The sequence below is a fragment of the Hyaena hyaena genome, unplaced genomic scaffold (genome assembly GCF_003009895.1).
Source record: "Hyaena hyaena isolate Hyena2069 unplaced genomic scaffold, ASM300989v1 scaffold_813, whole genome shotgun sequence".
NCBI classification, from domain to species: Eukaryota; Metazoa; Chordata; class Mammalia; order Carnivora; family Hyaenidae; genus Hyaena; species Hyaena hyaena.
The window spans coordinates 217,339-235,338 of record NW_024081448.1 but is presented as its reverse complement, the minus strand read 5'-3'; the positions used below and the strand labels follow the sequence as shown (position 1 = coordinate 235,338).

Here is an 18,000-nt window from a genome sequence, read left to right as displayed (position 1 = left end):
AATATGTTAAAAATTAACCTTGACTAACCACTATTAATATTTAAGTTATGCCATTACTCTCATAGTATTGCATTCTCTGAAATCATATGCATTATACCACTACTCCCCGAGGTGAATTTCCTTGTTGCCCTATATAGTTATATTTTTGTGTGCACTACATACATATACAGATGCCCTGCAAATATATAATATAGAAAAATTTTAAATATGTTTAAAATTACTCATTTGTTTTTACCTCCCACCTACTTGTCTAATTTCCTCTTTAATGTCTTTTGAAGTTTATTTTGAGAGAGCAAGAATGGGGAAGGGACAGAGAGAGCAAAGGGAGAAAGAATCCCAAGCAGAATCCCAATCTGTCACAACAGAGCCCGTTGCAAGGCTCAAACTCACAAACCTTGAAATCATGAACTGGGCTAAAACAAGTGTCAGAGACTTATCCAACTGAGCCACCCAGGTTCCCCTTAAATACTTTTAACTATTAAAAATGTCTTAGAATGTCATACACTAAGATATCATCAAGTAATATTTTTATATGTATCAAAATACATCCAAATCTGAAAAACATGTCCAAGTTAAAAAATGTTGACTCCAGACTTAAGAGCCTTAGATGTAATTAAAGGAAAAAAAGTTGACTTTAAACATACAGTTAAGATTGAGCTAATTAACAAAACTGTTACTGAGTCAATAGAGTTCAAAAATAGTGAAACTCGTTATTTAAAACATCTTGAGATTAAAAAACGAAAGTGTTTTTATCAACCGAAGTGTTAATTAACTCAATAGAGGTTGGAGTGATTTTATAGAATCTACTTCTTTTCTTTTCACTACGTTTAAATTTCTCTTAGCGCTTGGGCTGATTTGATCTATTGGCTTTTAGATAGATGGATATTGGAGTGGCCCATTTTTGGATGTAGATTCCTCTCTGATTGTGAACCCAAACTGTGTATGATTCAATCCTGCATAGGAATCATAGAAACTACAAAATATTCATCTGTCATTGGCCTTTCCAGTTCTTCAAATGCATTCACAATATAAAGTTAGGTCAGCAGCCTGTGTTACATGTGAGTATTTCCTATCATGACCCAAAAGGGAAGCATTTTTCAGTGTCCACCTAAGTGTCCACTACTGCTCCAGTGGTGAAAGACAATGGGCTGTGGGATTCAGTGGGAAAGCAAGACCTTTCCAGATAAGCAAAGCCCAGATTAAGTACTGGCTATGTCTCCTGAATAACTGAATGACCTGACTAGGTTATTTAGCCTCTAGGAGCCTGCTTGCTCATCTGTAAATCTGTACAATAATACTGTGCAGTGTTGCTCTACAGATTAAATTAGATAATGTATACAAAGCCTCCAGGACATAAAATTTAATTTACTTGATGGTCCCTGCTGTCAAGCCAGTTTGCAGTCCATCAAAGAACAAAAGGCATTCTGAAATTCAGAGGCAGAATCCTTTTTGTTTACAGGAGACAAATCTCTTGGCTTGTACACATAGCCCAAGATGGCTCCTTCTCTGGTACCTGCATGACCTTCTTTGAGCAGTGGAATCTCCTGTGAATGTTTTCCAACTCCACATATGGCCCTCTTTGTCCAATTCCTCACTGTCTCTCTGTTTCTTGACATTACAATATGTTAACCTCTGTGTCGGGTCTCACTCGATCTGCTGGAGTTGGTATCTTAATCACTAAATTTCTAGACTGTGAGTACGTGATTTTATCTTTGCTACGTCTACAGCCCATTTCCAAACCCTGGTTTGCTTGCGGCTCACCCTTCCCGGCATCATTCTCAGCTCAAGATGTTCCCTGTTCTCTCCCACTACTTTGGCTCCTCAACAGCATCTACCTCCCCACCACAAGGGAAACTAGCTAATTCATATTAAGAGACAAATTCTACTAGCTGTATGCTCTGGGTAAGATATTTTAATAGGAAAACCGAATGAGAGAGTAAATGTAGGAAATGAAGGGAAAGGGTGTTATTCGGGAGAACTTCTCTTTTAGAAGAGAAGATATTAGATATTCACTAACCATACCACATTAGTGAATATTTCTAAATTTGCAGAGAAGATGGGAAATCTATACTTTTTGCCCATTTGCTTCACAAAGACTAAGTCTTCCTTCAGCACCCAATCTTGTCCAGCTATTTCCAACAATGTTATATACCAGGAAGGGAGCAAAATGCAAAGGACTCTGTAAAATCACATCCTGTTGCTAATCCTCATTAATAAGGTATAGCATCTCACTGGATTGTGTTGGGGTCCCCAAAATCCTTGGTGTGCAGGATTTTTTATTGGGAGTCAGTCACATAGGCACAGAGCAGCCACATTGCTGACCTCAGTTAGTCTTCAGTAGTTCCTGAGGGCAAAGTGGTAACAGCATGGCCCAGAGCCCCAGATGAACAAAACTAAGCATTCACCATACATACATCACACTGTTAATGTCAACTGTCTAGCATTGCCCAGGACCCCAGAGATACAGAATCATTATGATCAGCCAAGGTTTGGGATGTTATCTCCCAGAAACCAGTCAAAGGTCAGTCTTTTCTTTGAATATGTAGAGTGTGAGCAGCTCAGATGTGCTGAGTTAACCCTAAATTGCATGTTGTTGTGATAACTAAAACATTGTGTGAGACTGCTTTTCATAGGCTTGTTTCATGATCCATGTAGTGGTTAGAAGATTTTCTTAGGGTCCCTGAGTAACGGGGTTTCATTCAGGCTTTCGATATAAATAAAATGTGCACATAAGCACATTTAGAAAAACAAAATCTGAAACACAGGCCAATTTCTTCTACATTTACTTAAAATGACTTGAGGGTCACTGTTCTGTAACTGGCCTCCAGCATAGAACTAAAGAAGGAAGAAAATTCAGGGATAGTTTATTAGGGCTGTAAAATAGGTAGAGGGCATGTCTTCTCCATCTAAGAAAACAGTGCACTTCAAGAGGAAGCATGGTTTTAGAATAAATGGTTTTCCTCTTTGAATGTGAAAAACACTGATCAGGCCCATGGTTTTGAACCATGTTATTTCTCAGCCCAGTGTAGAGGAAGAAAGTCAGAATCCTTTCTAAGCCCACCTTGTGAAAAAATTAGATCATTGGAACATCACTCCTCACACTTCTGTATCAAATCATTGAATTGGTCAATTAGTGAATACACGTACAAATTTATAATAAGTATATTCCACTAAAAAGGTCCAGGTCCCCATAACACAGCAGCTTCATGGTTTTCAGAACATGAGCTCTGAAATCTAAGTTTACAACTTGAGTTGAAATTCTCGCTTGCCTAAGAAGTTGGGTAGTTATTAAAGTTATTTCCTAAAGTCACTTCTCCAAGTCTACATTTCCCTGTCTGTATAACAGAGACAATACCTATTTCAAAGGTATCATTTCAATAATTTAAGGAGATGGCATGTGGAAAATGCTTATAGTGCCTGGTGTGTAGTAAGTTGTCAATGAATATTCACCATAATTGAGCTATTATTGTACTTATTAAATCATCAGACAAATACTTGCTTTAGAAGCGCTTCAGTTTTGTGGTTATGAAGACAAACTCTAGTACCAAACTCCTGGTTTTGAATCTTGGTTTTCCCTCCACTAGTTTGGGGACACTGTACCTGATCATCTCTTTAACCACAAAGGAATAATGGTTATGGGGAAGATTTCATGTTAGAGCAGTACCTGACCTATAATAAGAACTTGATAAAAGGCAGCTATTATTACTGATTGAATTTCAAAAAGTTTCATTCTGCCAATAGATTACTCTCCTTCAATTACACCAAACTGACATAGCAGAATGGTGAAGCACATGTATGTTTGATTCAAACAGTCATAGGTTCAAACTCTGGCCACACAGCTGATTAGCAGAGTGGTCTTGGACTAGTCTAATTCTCCTGAGCCTGTTTTCTCATCTATAGCATTGATTATACCAAGTTTTAACTGAAAAGATCAAAACATTCTTAGGCTTTAACAATCACTACCACCGCTCTAACTTCTATGTGTCAATATATGAGTGAAACAGTTTATCTTAGAAGGACATCTTACAACCTTGGTGTTATACAGTTCTCACAAAAATGTATCTCATTTTAAGGCAAGAAATATCATTAATTCCTACAGCAAATGTTTATTAAAGAACTTTTATGTTCCAGTAACTGTGCTAGCCACTAAAGAATGAAGTCAAGGACTGCCTGGGTGGCTCAGTAGGTTAAGCATCAGACTCTTGATTTTGGCTCAGGTCATGATCTAGCAGTTTGTGAGATGGAGCCTTACATCAATCAGGCTCTGTGATAACAGTGAAGAGCCTGCTTGGGATTCTCCCTCTCTGTCCCTTCCCCACCTGTGAGCACACGTATACATACTCTCTCTCAAAATAAATAAACATTAAATATATATTATATATAAATATTAAATTAAATTTATATGTGTGTATATATATATAGAGAGAGAGAGAGAAAGAGAGAGAATGAAGTTGAACCATTTCTGCATTTACAAAACCCACATTCTTATTGAGAAACAGATGTCACTATAAATACATATGGAAATTACCATGATAGAATACGGATATGGATTCAATATTGGAATATTTGGATATTGGAATATTGAAACAGGCTCAGGAGAATTACACTAGTCCAAGACCACTCTGCTAATCAGCTGCGTGGTCAGAGTTTGAACCTATGACTGTTTGAATCAAACATCCATGTTCTTCACCATTCTGCTATGTCAGTTTGGTGTAATTGAAGGAGAGTAATCTATTGGCAGAATGAAACTTTTTGAAATTCAATCACTAATAATAGCTGCCTTTTATCAAGTTCTTATTTTAGGACAGGTATTGCTCTAACATGAAATCTTCCCCATAACCATTATTCCTATAAATACATATGGAAATTACCATGATAGAATACGGATACGGATATTGCACAGGATATGGATTTAAAGTGGGGGTAGTCTCTGGACTCATAGATGGATAAAGTGCATCTTTACCCTCTCTTTCCACGTCCATTAAGACATGCTCAGTAAATGCCTAGTAAATGTTGAATCAACAGATTTCTGAAAAAAAAACACATGAGGATTTTTTATCTATGACCTGAATTCTAGGTTTAACTCTACCAACTGTTGGCTATATGTATGATTCTACACACATCAATATCCTGTCTAAAGGTCAGTTTTCCTCCGTCAGTAGTTTTATCTATCTGTTCTGTTGATTTGGGGAGCTTGTTGAGAATTTCAAATAAATTTGTGATGAAAATTCTCAACTAAAATCTGAAGGTATTATACATTTTTATCCTTAAAGAAAACAACCTGACAATATTTTTATAAAATACTAGCAGTTTTGTGTGAAATTTTGCAAGTGAGAGAAATTTCACGCAGAAGGGAAGAATGAGATGCCCAACCCCCAAGAGTAATGACTACTTACACTTTCTATCAAAAAAGCAAATGCTGATCAAAGCAGGTGTATTCTGAACTAGTTACACAGGTCTGTTTTTCAGAAGGTCTCCTACAACCTACTTTTGGATTTGATTACACATCTCAGATCTTCTTGACTCTAGTAAATCAAAGTAAATAGCACAATTATCCCTATTTGGAAATTACCTATTAGATTTACTTGAAGCTGTTTCTTCCTACCAAATAAAAATAAGTAAATAAACATATAAATGGACATAAGTCCTAAGAAAGAAAATCTGATATTAAAATGTTGAGGCTGACCAGCATCTAACTCAATGTAGTTGATCTTAATACCATGCTTAACACAGAAGGTGCTCCAAAAATATTTGTTCCCTGAATCAAGTCTTTTGTGGCTGATGTGAGTAAAGTGGGTTGTTTTCTTTTGTTTTGTTTTTTTAAGAACTCAAAACAAAGCATAGCTATGACTCCAATTTACTGTGGAGTAGGAGGTATTATTTTAGAGAAAAATAGCTACTGGTGAGTGAAGACTGTTCAGCTGGAGAATGAATGGTTGTTGAGATCACACAAATAGGACATAAGGAAGCAGGCAGAATGATTTTGCAGGTAAAGGAAGGTAAACAAACGTGGAATTGAAGATGTGTTTTCCTTCACAGACTGAAGCGGCTCTGATGTATGATGCTGTGTACATGGTGGCCATTGCCTCCCACCGAGCTTCCCAGCTGACTGTCAGTTCCTTACAGTGTCACCGGCACAAGCCATGGCGCCTTGGACCCAGATTTATGAACCTAATCAAAGAGGCAAGTGCTACTTGTTCACAGCCCAGTTTTTGCCTAGGCATAGTGCTGTTTGACTTGTTTATTTAGTGTGGGCTTCCCACATGGCTCTGTTGGCATGATATCTATAAAGGAGGAGAAACCATCATCATCCAATCAGAAGGGATTTCACTATAAATGTTTGTCTAAAAGGACTACCAGAACTTTTCTAGCATGATGTTGAGAAGCTCAAAGAACTTTTCTAGCATGATGTTGATTACTAGATCATAATACTCTCTTTCATTTCAACTTTGGTCTCATATGCTGCTGGCTCTCCTCCACATATGTGAATAAGAACTCATAGGTGCTTATTCCAGGCCACATTGAGTCAAAGAGATGGTTTGCTCATTGCTGAGAGACACTAGGGATAGTTCCCACCTTATCATCCCATAATTCCAGTGTTTTCCTAAGTATCAGGTTGTGCAAGACTGAACAGAAGGTTCTGTTTGTCCTAATGAAATAACAACTATTTTGCCATTTGTCAGCAAACCAGAAAAGTCCAGTCCTATTCAAAACTTACCAAGTGCACTAAAAGATTTTCAAGAACTTGCCTGAGTTCTTCATGATTGCCCTGGGATCCTGGACTACCCCTACATTTTCCTTTTCTCTGGTGCAATTTGACTTCTCCTCATCAAACCCTCTTCTAAGATTCTGAGATTTCTCTTCTAGGTATGTGTCCTTGGATTATTTTTGACATCAATATATGCCCCAGGGTGTGTCTGGACTTGACAAGATGAAATAAGGTCTGAGTACACACTTTACTCTGTGATGCTGCTCTAATATTTTCTCTATGGGATGCAGAAATTTACCTTTCAAGTGAAGGGTATCCTTATTGCCTTTGTATTGGAGATGGTTGAGGTGAGACAAAGTCATAAACGAAATGAATGGGCAGGAACATAGTACAAGAGAAGAATGCCCAGCCAAGAGCAAGGGAGAAATCCTACTTTGGGCTCCATCTCTGCTTGTCTCTACAAACCCTCTCCTGGGCTGTTCAATCTACTTCCTTATTAACAGCTGACTGATCCAGAAGGATGAGAACAAAAGAGGCAGTATGCATGAGATTTAACACTACTCAGGCTCCATAGCAAGGCTGAGTCTAGGGTGTGGCAAAGCAGCACCTTAAGCTTCCTTAAATTTTATGCCTTGGGAAAACTCTCTTACCTCACCCTAATCCTAGTGTGGCTGCTTGGGTTTAAGTCCCAGCTCTACAATTTGTGAGCTATACAATAAAGTTAAGAGTTACTTAAGGAAGTTAAGAGTTACTTAAACTCTTGTGTCTCAATATTCTCTTCTGTACAATGGGAATAGCACCTTCTCTCTCATAGCATTATCGTGAGGATAAAAAGTAAAGTTGTGAAGAACAGCACAAAAACATAGTAAGAATCTGAGATATTAGCTCTTCTCTTACCATTGGGATAGACTGTTACTAATAGCCTCATTCAGTTTACTGAGTATGATGCCAGGAATTTAAACCTGGCAACAACAACATCAACAAAGAAATCACAAATATGCATGAAATGAAATACTCTTTCTGACAGCTACAGAAATCTGACATACTATCTCATGGAATAACATCACCCAGCCTCTGCTCTCCCTGCAGCGATCATGGCTAGGTCAGGATCACCATCCTGATCACCTTGATCTTTAACAAGAAAACAGCTGGTTTCCTTTCATCTCCTACCAGTGCAGGGAAACACATGAGGCCACATGAAAGCTCAGGATCAAACACTCAGAGCACCCCAAGCATCTTTTTGCTTGTATCAGAAGATAAAATTACCGAGCTGCAGTTAGGCGTGTTTAAAGAAATAATGAACTCCAAGATGAGGGACCACAATGAAAGCAAGAAAGCATCCTATGATCTTTTTACTCCAAAGAGCAAATTCCCCATTCTCAGGCTCCACAGTTGGGGGTTGAAGAGAGAGGTGCATCATGGATTAAGAACTTTTATCACCATCATGCTCATCTTTGTTGTCCCCTGAGTCACAATGCCATATGCCACCCTTGGCAGGGTACCTGCAGAGAAGGGATGAGGGGTGACCAGGAGCAGTGTCCCAGCCTGTTGAAAGATTGCATGGAAGGAATTCTGAGACAGGTCAAAACATGCAAAAATGATAGAATATAGATGTTTCTTTCAAAGAGTGCATAATGCAACAAAATTTTGTAGGCTTCGGGTTTTATTAAGAAACATGAAATAAGGCATGTGGCCCTAAAACTTCCCTGGGTCCTTTCTTTTAGTAACTATCACTCTCTAAAGAATTTCCAAACTATAATCAGAAATCATGTAAAGGAGCAAGTCAGCAGATTGTATTTATGGGGTGAAGAACAAATTTGTCACAGGAGGCAAACTTTCCAAGCAGAGAGGTGATTGTGTGTGCACTAATCCCTGATAACTTCACACATCATTTAGAATCAGTAAGCCTTCCAGACAAGTTATTCAGGCTAACCACCCTTCGGTGTTTCAGGCTGACTAGAAAGAGGAAGAATTAAGGGACATTTTAAACCCAGTAGAGTGTCATAGTGTCATCTCTCTAGGCATTTGCTAAGCAAATATAATAGGAGATTATAAATCTCCACCCAGCAAAAGGTACTGGACTCCACCACACAAGTAACATTAATTTGGCACTATAGGGAACTATCTCCCCCCAAAGTGGTAAGATGTGGAATTTATTATCTACTATACAAATTCTGCATAGTGGAGAAATGGCAGACTTTGAAGTTTCCTGTGTCTAGGATAAAACCTACACTCAGCAGCAGAATCTTCAGGGTCTCCAGTGCTCCGAATCCTGATCCCCTATGCCATCCCTCTCATCTCCTGCCTCAGTGCCAGCACTTGTTGAACCTACTGGGACTCCTTGAACTTGCTATATGCTCCTACCACATTCTCTTGCCTCTGATTGAAAGGCCTCCCCTAGGCCATCCTTTATGTCTCAACTCAAGCACTAGCTTCTCTGTGTCGACTCATAAATTTTGGCTCCTTAGCTCCATCACCATTGTTAGACCATCATATTTATTTACATGTCTATCTCCAAGCTGTATGTTTTCAGTCTCGTTTCTCTAGTTCTTGGTAAGACTGGGCATAGAATGAACACCCAATAAGTGGATGTCAAACAAGTGAATGAGCTAATAAATGAATGAACAAGCAAAGGAACTGAATGCACATGACCTATAAGCAGGTACTATAGGACAGACATGGAATATGAATATCATATCCAGAAACAATTCAATGAAGCAAAAAACAGAGTCAGCTAGACTTGTATACCAGGACCCTAGGTTCTGGTGAGAGAGTGAGGCAAGGGTCTGAGGAATAGGCCAGCCTCTTTAACTCTGCCACTGGGGGCACAGACCCTGAGATTTAATTGCAATTTGCTATCTATGTGAACTTAGTCATTGAGACTCTTTATTCTCAGTTTCCTCTTCTAAAAATGCAGATAAAAATTCTATGTGTTTGTGGAGATTCTATATATATGTATAGTCTAGCAAAATGTGTGGCATACAATGGTTGCTTAATAACTGGTAGCGATCATAAATGGAAGTTCCCCCTAAAAATGTTTATCAAGTAAGGCAGTTGTCAGGAAGAAATGAGGCATTGCATATAAAACATTAAATATATTGCCTGGCTTATGTAAGCACTGCATGATTACATGTTGTAAGGCTTATGGGTAATATAACATGCTTACATGTTATCAATATTGTTCTTAATGGTATCAACATTATTATTGTTGGAGCCCAAGATGAAGTAGCAGTATCTGCAAAAAGGAAGACAGGACCTAGCAGTGGAAAATCAGGAGTACCATGGAAAGAGACGTGGCACAGAGAGCCAACTGCAGTGATGCCGGGGAATGAGGGAACTTTCGGTCATAGAGCATATGCATGATTGTTCAGGAGAGACCCCAAACATTAGGTAATCATCAACCAGGTTGAGCTACCAAAAAACCCTAGCACATCCACATCTCAGGTCAGTCATAGATATGATAGCTGAAGGTGGGGGCTGAGGAAGCCAATGGACTTCCTGTCTGTGGTCAGGAGTGACTCTTGACCCAGAGTAAGTTCCAGCTGGCTGTGGGGCAATCGGTGGAGCAGGTGCAGCAGGGGCAAGCACACTGAGGCATCTTGGAAGAAGAGGGTCTATAATCTTAGGTGCTGGGAGGGGCATTGAACTGTGGGTACAGTGAAGTGAATTATATATTTTAGGTGATGTCAATGGTTCTTAATTATTTTCTGGGTTACAGACCCTATATTAAAACTGACTTAAACCATGGCTGCATTGTTCCCACAAAAGGCAGAAATATCCATCTGCAATCTCAGAGGCCTTACAAATACCCTAGTTGGCCTGAAACCCATGTTAAAAGTATCTGAATTGGGTACTGAAAATAGAATTTGGTTGAAAGAGAGTTTCAATATGGTGAACAGCAAAAGTATAAATGAAGCATAAAGAGTTTTGTTGGGGTCATAAGGAGTGGCCCCTTGTAAAAGTGGTGAGAAATGAGGTTAAGTAAATATGGAGAGACAATTGATTAAAATTGCCTGTTGAGCTGAGAAAATCAAATTTGATTGATAATTAATCAGAACTCACTGTTCTTGAGACACAAAAATATGATATTTCAGACAGTTCATCTTGTGTAGCCTTGTATAAGTTTGATTAAAGCAGATAAACCCACAAATATTATTGACGAATTATAAATCTCTTGTTTTGGAATTGGTCAACACTCATAAAGATTTAAAAGGGGAAAATGCACAAGAGAAATATATAAGTATTTCTTGAGTACAATCCTGACTTCTCCCTTAGGTCTAAATTCATGTATCTACCTCTCTATTGGAAAATATCCATTTACAAATCCTGCTGACACCCCCACATCAACAAATTCCCAAATATAATCTGTCATTTTATTTATTAAAGCTATTATTGCTACATAAGCCCAATTTCAATAAATGACAATGTTAACTGGGATGTCAAACAAACATAGCTAGTGGAATAGCAAACCAATTCAATGTTGCTCCTATTGCCCACTTAAAATTATTTAGTGAAAGTATCGGCAGATTTTCCATGATTTTTGTGTTTACTTAAGGCAATGACAGTCTGAGAGCCCCCTAAAAGTTGATCTTCAAGTTAGGAATTAGAATTTCTATTCTATTACTCAGAAGTCCAATGTGACTTAACATCAAATTTCTCTTCCCTTCGAGCTCAAGTCTGCTGGAAGACTAGGGGGGTGGAGAAGTGTGGTTGGTTTCTCCTCTTTCTCCCTTCCTCAAAAAGAGTGAAGACACTTTTGCTTGGCAGGACTGTCCTGTGCTCTCTGGGATCAGCAGTTAGTCCAAGCTTATGTTCCCAATTGGGCCTAAGGAATTTCTAAACCTAACTTTTTTTCCTTGAAGAATTTTCTTTGACTGTTTATGATTTTCTAGTTGGGCAGTCTTTCCTGATGTTTCTTTGACCCAACGAATGGGTGTCTTTCAGATGGAAGCATATATGCTTCCTCAGCCCCGTGATACCCAGTGGTACACCTCTTGCTTTCTTCTGTTCAAATCTCCTCACCCCTCTAGACAGTCCTACTAATTATACTCCCACTGAGGCACTCTGGATTCAAATCTAGCACCCAGGAAACACCCACTCACCTCTCCTTGGGTATCCTGGGAGTGACTGCCTCTGATCATGATGCAGTATTTCCTGGTTGGGCCACACCTCAGTTGATCAGATATTGCGTAGTCCTCTTTTGTCACCTAGGAGCCACACCACAGTCCATAGTCTACCTTGACTTCCTCACGTTTGAGTCAGCCATTGGTCTTCTGCTTCTCCAATTGCAGCCAACTAGTTTCAGATTTCTCTGAAGGACCCCACAAAATCCTACTTACCATGATTCAAAATGACATCCTGAAGGCAGAAGAGCACAATTCACAGATAAGCAACAGCTCTCTCTGGAGAAATCTCTCTAGCAACTCCCTCTTTCATACATGTGACCCCTTTTATAAATCCTTGATCTCATGGTCAGGTCCAAAGATCTAAAACAATCTCTGAGGGACACTTCTTTGCACATATGCATAGGGACCTTGGGAGTGTTTATCTATATACTCTGGCATCCTGATATCTATCATATTGGTAACTGGGTTGAAACATTACAGTAAAATAGAACTTGTCACTCAAACCAGACCTCTACAGGTTGTCTAGATTTCTCTGTCCACCTCAGGACATTCATCTAATTAATTAAGTCCTGTTAAATTTCTAACCTAAATGTTAAGTATCATTCCTTGCTCACTGCCCTCATCATTTTTCACCTGGTTTATTAAAATGACCTCTAATTGAGCCCCATTTCTTGATACTCAACCTTTTTATAACTGTTGTCATGTATAAACAGAGTGACATAATGTGTAGTAGGCATTCTACCCTCTACAAACATAAATTTGCTTTTAGTTTCCTACATTCACCATGCTTTTCTCACACACTGAGACAGATGAACCTCTTTTCCTGACTAAAACCTGCCTTATAATGCACATTTGTCATATGTCTTTCAGCCTGGAAAGCACTGCCTCCCATTGTTTACTTGGACTAACTCTTATTGAAAACTTGAGCCTCTCCCCTCTATTTGGGGATGGTCCTCCACTCGACTCCATAGCTCCTTTACATCTCTACATGAGGGCTTAACATGCTTCATTCAGACGCTGTAAGACCTTTCCCTTGAACAAGGGCAAAGTCAATTTATCTTTGTGTCCTCAGAGCACTATGCCTGCACATGGCAGGCATTTAAAAGATGCTTATTGAATTGAACCCAGGAAGTTAAAATCTACCAAACTCTTCATAAATTTTGCTGAACTAATACTTAATTTTAAACTATATAAATAGTCCCAAATTGATCTGGTCCAAAATAAATTTACTGTATAGGAGTGAAAATTATTTCCAAATACCAACATAAATGGGATATCACTGGAAATACGGGCAGCTTTCTGCCACTGTTTTGCTATGAAGTTGTAATTTATTTGTTCTATTTTGACTAAATGAAGATGATTAATTTGAATATATACATGAGGTAATTAAATTTAAGCTCTTAAAAATCAAAGAGGAGAAGATAAAATTCTCCACTGAGTCACCTCTATTTGTCTTGATATTTATTTGGACTTCTACTTAATAAGTCAGTATTGAGTGTTAGTTTTATTTACATGAGATCCAAGTGAAAAATTACAGAATTAAAAAAAAATTAAAGACCCTGGAGAAGCAAAGCTCTGACATGTTTAATCCTGCTGTGGCTACACTGAGTAACACTTCCCATTATTGCCTGCCATTTGACTTTGATTGCCAGGACAAGATATCCCTTGGATTAATTAGATGACATTGGATCTGGCAGTAAACTCACTCAAATCTCTAGTCTTTGGAAAAGGTTGCACCTGTAGTTCTCATTCTGCACCTATTGAAAAGTACCTGCAATCCAACCCATTCTTCAGCACCACCACCCAGTTTTGCACTGTGTAAATGAAAACCATTTACCCCTGTACCCTTCACATTTAAGACATTTAGAGCTAAAGGAAGAGTGGATTTTTCAGGTCTTTCCCTCAATTCCTGTACAACTCTAGACAGAGAAATGAGATCAGTTCCCAAATGTTCATAGTTTACAGTTTTTACCAACTATATACACTGTCTTATATAAAACTAAGGTCTAAAATACCTATCTCTGAAACTGGCAATCCATGTCCAGAAGAATAATCACCTGTTGGAAGTGAAAAAAAGGGGTGTTCAAATAGAATGGGAGGTTTTGCCAAATTCTCCTCAGTTAATGTGATTCTAAATAACATTGGGATTTGTAAGATAGTTTACAGAGACTCATGTCAACTACCCAGTGTCCCCCATTCAGCCTCCGATGTCCTCATTCTGCATCACATGGACTGAAGAATTTGCTTTCTATACCACAGTCTGTATGTATGTGTACATGTGTATGTGTGCTCATGCATATGGATGCGTTTAATATACTGAAATGAATGTTATATGTATGGTGATGTGTGGGTATGTGTTTTGTGGGTGTGTGCATCTATATATTTCATTCAGCAATTTCCTTTTCTAATCAATGTTGGGTTTTGAAATATATCTAATTTGATTCATATTTATTACTTTTCTAGTTTATTTCTTTTCATTGAAATCTACTATTCTATCATTCATTCATTCAACAAATATCTACTGAATACCTAGTATGTGGCAGGCACTATTCTAGACACCATGAATGCAATAGTGGGGGAATCAGACATATATAAAAGGAAATACAGTACTTAAAATGACAAGGAGTACCAGAAAAGCAACATTCAGAAGGAGGTACAGTGTGCAGGGGTCTTTGAAGGAAAAAAAAATGGGTATTGATATATTACAAAGGGTAGTTAGAAAACATCTCACAGTAAATGTGAAACTTGAATAAAGCTTTGAAAGAAAAGAGGTAACATGACATGCAAAGATTAAGAGACTAAAGAATCCAGGTAGAGGAACAATTCATTTATTGAATACACAGTTGACCTTTGAACAGGATGGATTTGATCTGCGAGGGTCCACTTATATGCAGATTTTAAAAATATAAATACAGTACCGTCAATATATCTTCTCCTCCTTATGATTTTCTCAAAAACATTTTTCCTTCTTTTTCTTCCTTTATGTAAGAATGCACTACATAAACATATAACGTACAAAATATGTGTTACTCTATTTATGTTATCGGTAAGGCTTCAGGTCAACACTAAGCTATTAATAGTTAAGTTTTGGGGTAGTCAAAAGTTAAATGTATTGTTCAAGGGTCATCTGTACTTTAGTGTACTTATCCATTCCCTTATGAATGGATATTTTGAATACTTCTTTTTTCTTTTATTCTTGGCATATAGAAACAATGCCATAATGGACATCTAATAGTCTTTTATGAACAACTATGAGTATGCTCTAGAACAGCACTGTCCAGTAGAAATATAATGTGAGTCACATAGATGTTAGATTTTCTAGTAGCTAATTAAAATATTAAAAGCAAACAGCTGAGATTAGTTTAAATAAGATTGAGTTTAATGCGGTATATCCAAAATATTATCATTTCAGCATGTAACCAATACAAAATTATTAATTCATATTATTATTATTGTTATTAAGTCTTTTATATCCAGTTTATATTTTAAACTTGTAGCACTCAGTTCGGACTACCCACATTTCAAGTGCTAAATAAATCTTGGTGACTAAATAAAAAAAAATTGTTTCTTTAGCATCTCACCCAGCCAGGCTAACTAGGAAACAATATGAAATCAACATATGTGGGATCCATGTTTTATCGTGATAGTCACAGAACATACTAGTTAACTGTAATAATAAGTATCTACCCAACAAAGACAACGATAAAATTAATGTGACCAGGGTAATTTGAGTAAATCAAGACCAAACAACATGATTTCCAGGTTTTCTTGATCACATTCTCTAAATAATTATACAAGTGCCCTATTCCCACCCACTTCACACCCACTGGGTCTCAGATTTGTGTTCCTGCCCATTCAGTTGATTTGCAAGTACAGAGGCCAATTTATTCTATGTCAGAAAATGAGCCACCCCATGAACCAGTGCCAAAGGAAAGTAGTTTATGAAAAAAGAAAATCCAGGTGCATATTCTAAGATAAATCTTTAGGAAATAAAAACTTGTTTATCCGAAGTGCATGGAACAGATATAGTTAAAGTCAGAAGATTTAGATTTGGAAATCAAATATTGGCAAGAAAAGCCATTATATTTTTAAATTATGCAGTGATCCATGCAAGCTGTTATTGCAAGATAATGGGTTATAAACAACACACATAATAGTTAAAATAATTATATATTGAACAGATGAGAATATGATAAATGCATCATTTCAGTTCCTGAAATAGCTGACATCCAAGGAAGTTATGTGGTCTAAAGGTTATGTTTATCATTTTTTCCTTTGCTTAATGTTTATTTTCATCACCATCATTATGTATACTTCAGATTTGTTTTTAAATAGCTTTTCTGAGAACCAGCTTAAAATTATGGATGACTAGGTGGAGCTCACATTGCTTAGATAGAGGGTGAATTTCAGAGGTTTGTCGTTGTATCATGTTCTGGGGACCTGAGTAAGATAGTAATTGTATAGTTAGCCCATCAGGGCTGTATTTATACAATAAATACAGAGTATGCCTCCTTTAATTAAAAACAAGTAAAATAACACCATGATGAATTGTCCTTATTAACTCCTCTATTTAGGAGACAGTGTAGATGAATTTTTGAAATTCATACAATCCTTTCTCTGTTCTCTTTTCTCAGCATTATCCACGCCCATCCCACCAAGTTACCTTTCTTCTTGATCTTACTGTTAGTAATTCCATGAGAAAATGTTAGCAAAATGAAAGTTTGCCAAATGAATGTATGAGTGTAATTAAGGAGCCAAGTACTTAAAGGCATAATTCCTTTCCTACACCTTCACAGGCCATTAAAGAACTTCTAAATCTGAAAAGCCTTCAACGTTCAAAGAAAAATCTCTTTGAGTGGATTGAGGTGTAAGAGCTGATTTGGGGGGGGTGTAAATAAACTAAATCTGTCTGCCTTCCAATCCCACCGCCGTAGGTACCCTGGCCTTAAGGAGGTCAAATGATTTCACTTCTTTGAAATGCACATTGTAGGGGCGCCTGGGTGGCTTAGTCGGTTAAGCGTCTGACTTTCGCTTGGGTCATGATCTCACGGTTCGTGGGTTCGAGCCCCGCGTCGGGCTCTGTGCTGACTGCCAGCTCAGAGCCTGGAGCGTGTTTCGGTCTGTGACTCCCTCTCTCTCTGACCCTCCCCTGCTCACGCTGTCTCTCTCTCTCTCCTAAAAATAAATAAAACATTATAAAAAAAAATAATAAAAAAAAATATTGAAATGCACATTGTATAGTATGTTTGTCCAAATCTTCTGAGGAGAAGAGAGAACAGGAGAATGGTGTGGGGCACAGATATTTGTTTCTCCTCATTATAATCCTATAGACTTTCTTAGCTGTCATGGCCAGTAGGAAGAAGATCCTAATTCCCAGGTCTTGCTACTTTCCCTCTACCTTTCCCCCAATACTTAAAAGTGTTTAACTCTTGGAATTGCTCCTTAATTCAACCATTCAATCACAAATATTTTGGAGACCTATCAAATACAAGTGGTAGAATTCAAAGAGAAGTAAAACATTTCCTGCCATCAAGGAATTAACAATTGATTGAAGAAGGTAGCTAAGATAACTAATATAATATACAATTACTATGTATAAATACATAATAAATACATAGTTGATATAATACAAATCATTAAGATAATAGTTAACATTGTTACCATAATGCATGACCTGATGATGAGGTATTCCAGAATTAACAAAGTTCCTCTTCCAAGAACACAGAGCATGTTTTTCCCCCCTCTTAAAATATTTTCCTTCCATTACTCTGAGTTTTCCCCCTTTCAATTGGAGTAGTAATTTTGGAATAACCCCTCTTCTAGTTGTAAAGCTTCTGTAATGTGACTCAATAGCCATTTTAATACACAGTGTTTATTTTCACATACTGCATTACTAATGGAACCCATTCTTCCGATGCTGAGGGCAAAAAGGAGACTCCTTGCCAAAGGTCCATACTGGAAATACGCTTCGTGACTCATTTAGCATATTTGATTATTTTTTAGGATTCCCAGACTAGAAATAGTGTGCTCACCAATGCATAAAAAAATTGATGGTGCTAAACATTGATATCAATCAATAAAATTATGACTAGAGTGTATGAACCAATTAATAAAACTAGAGAAAGAATTGTCAAACATTGCCTACTAATAAAAGTTCTATTTGAA

General features: G+C 37.6%; 1 protein-coding gene across 7 annotated transcripts in view; it reads left to right on the top strand.

Moving 5' to 3' along the window:
* GRIK1 (glutamate ionotropic receptor kainate type subunit 1) overlaps positions 1 to 18,000 on the top strand; it is a 376,947-nt gene that overhangs the window by 277,482 nt on the left and 81,465 nt on the right. For all 7 annotated transcript variants that reach the window (XM_039219393.1, XM_039219391.1, XM_039219389.1 and 4 more), the window contains one exon: positions 6,040 to 6,183. In XM_039219393.1, coding sequence (XP_039075324.1) covers positions 6,040 to 6,183 — 144 coding nt within the window. The remainder of the gene's footprint in view (positions 1 to 6,039; positions 6,184 to 18,000) is intronic.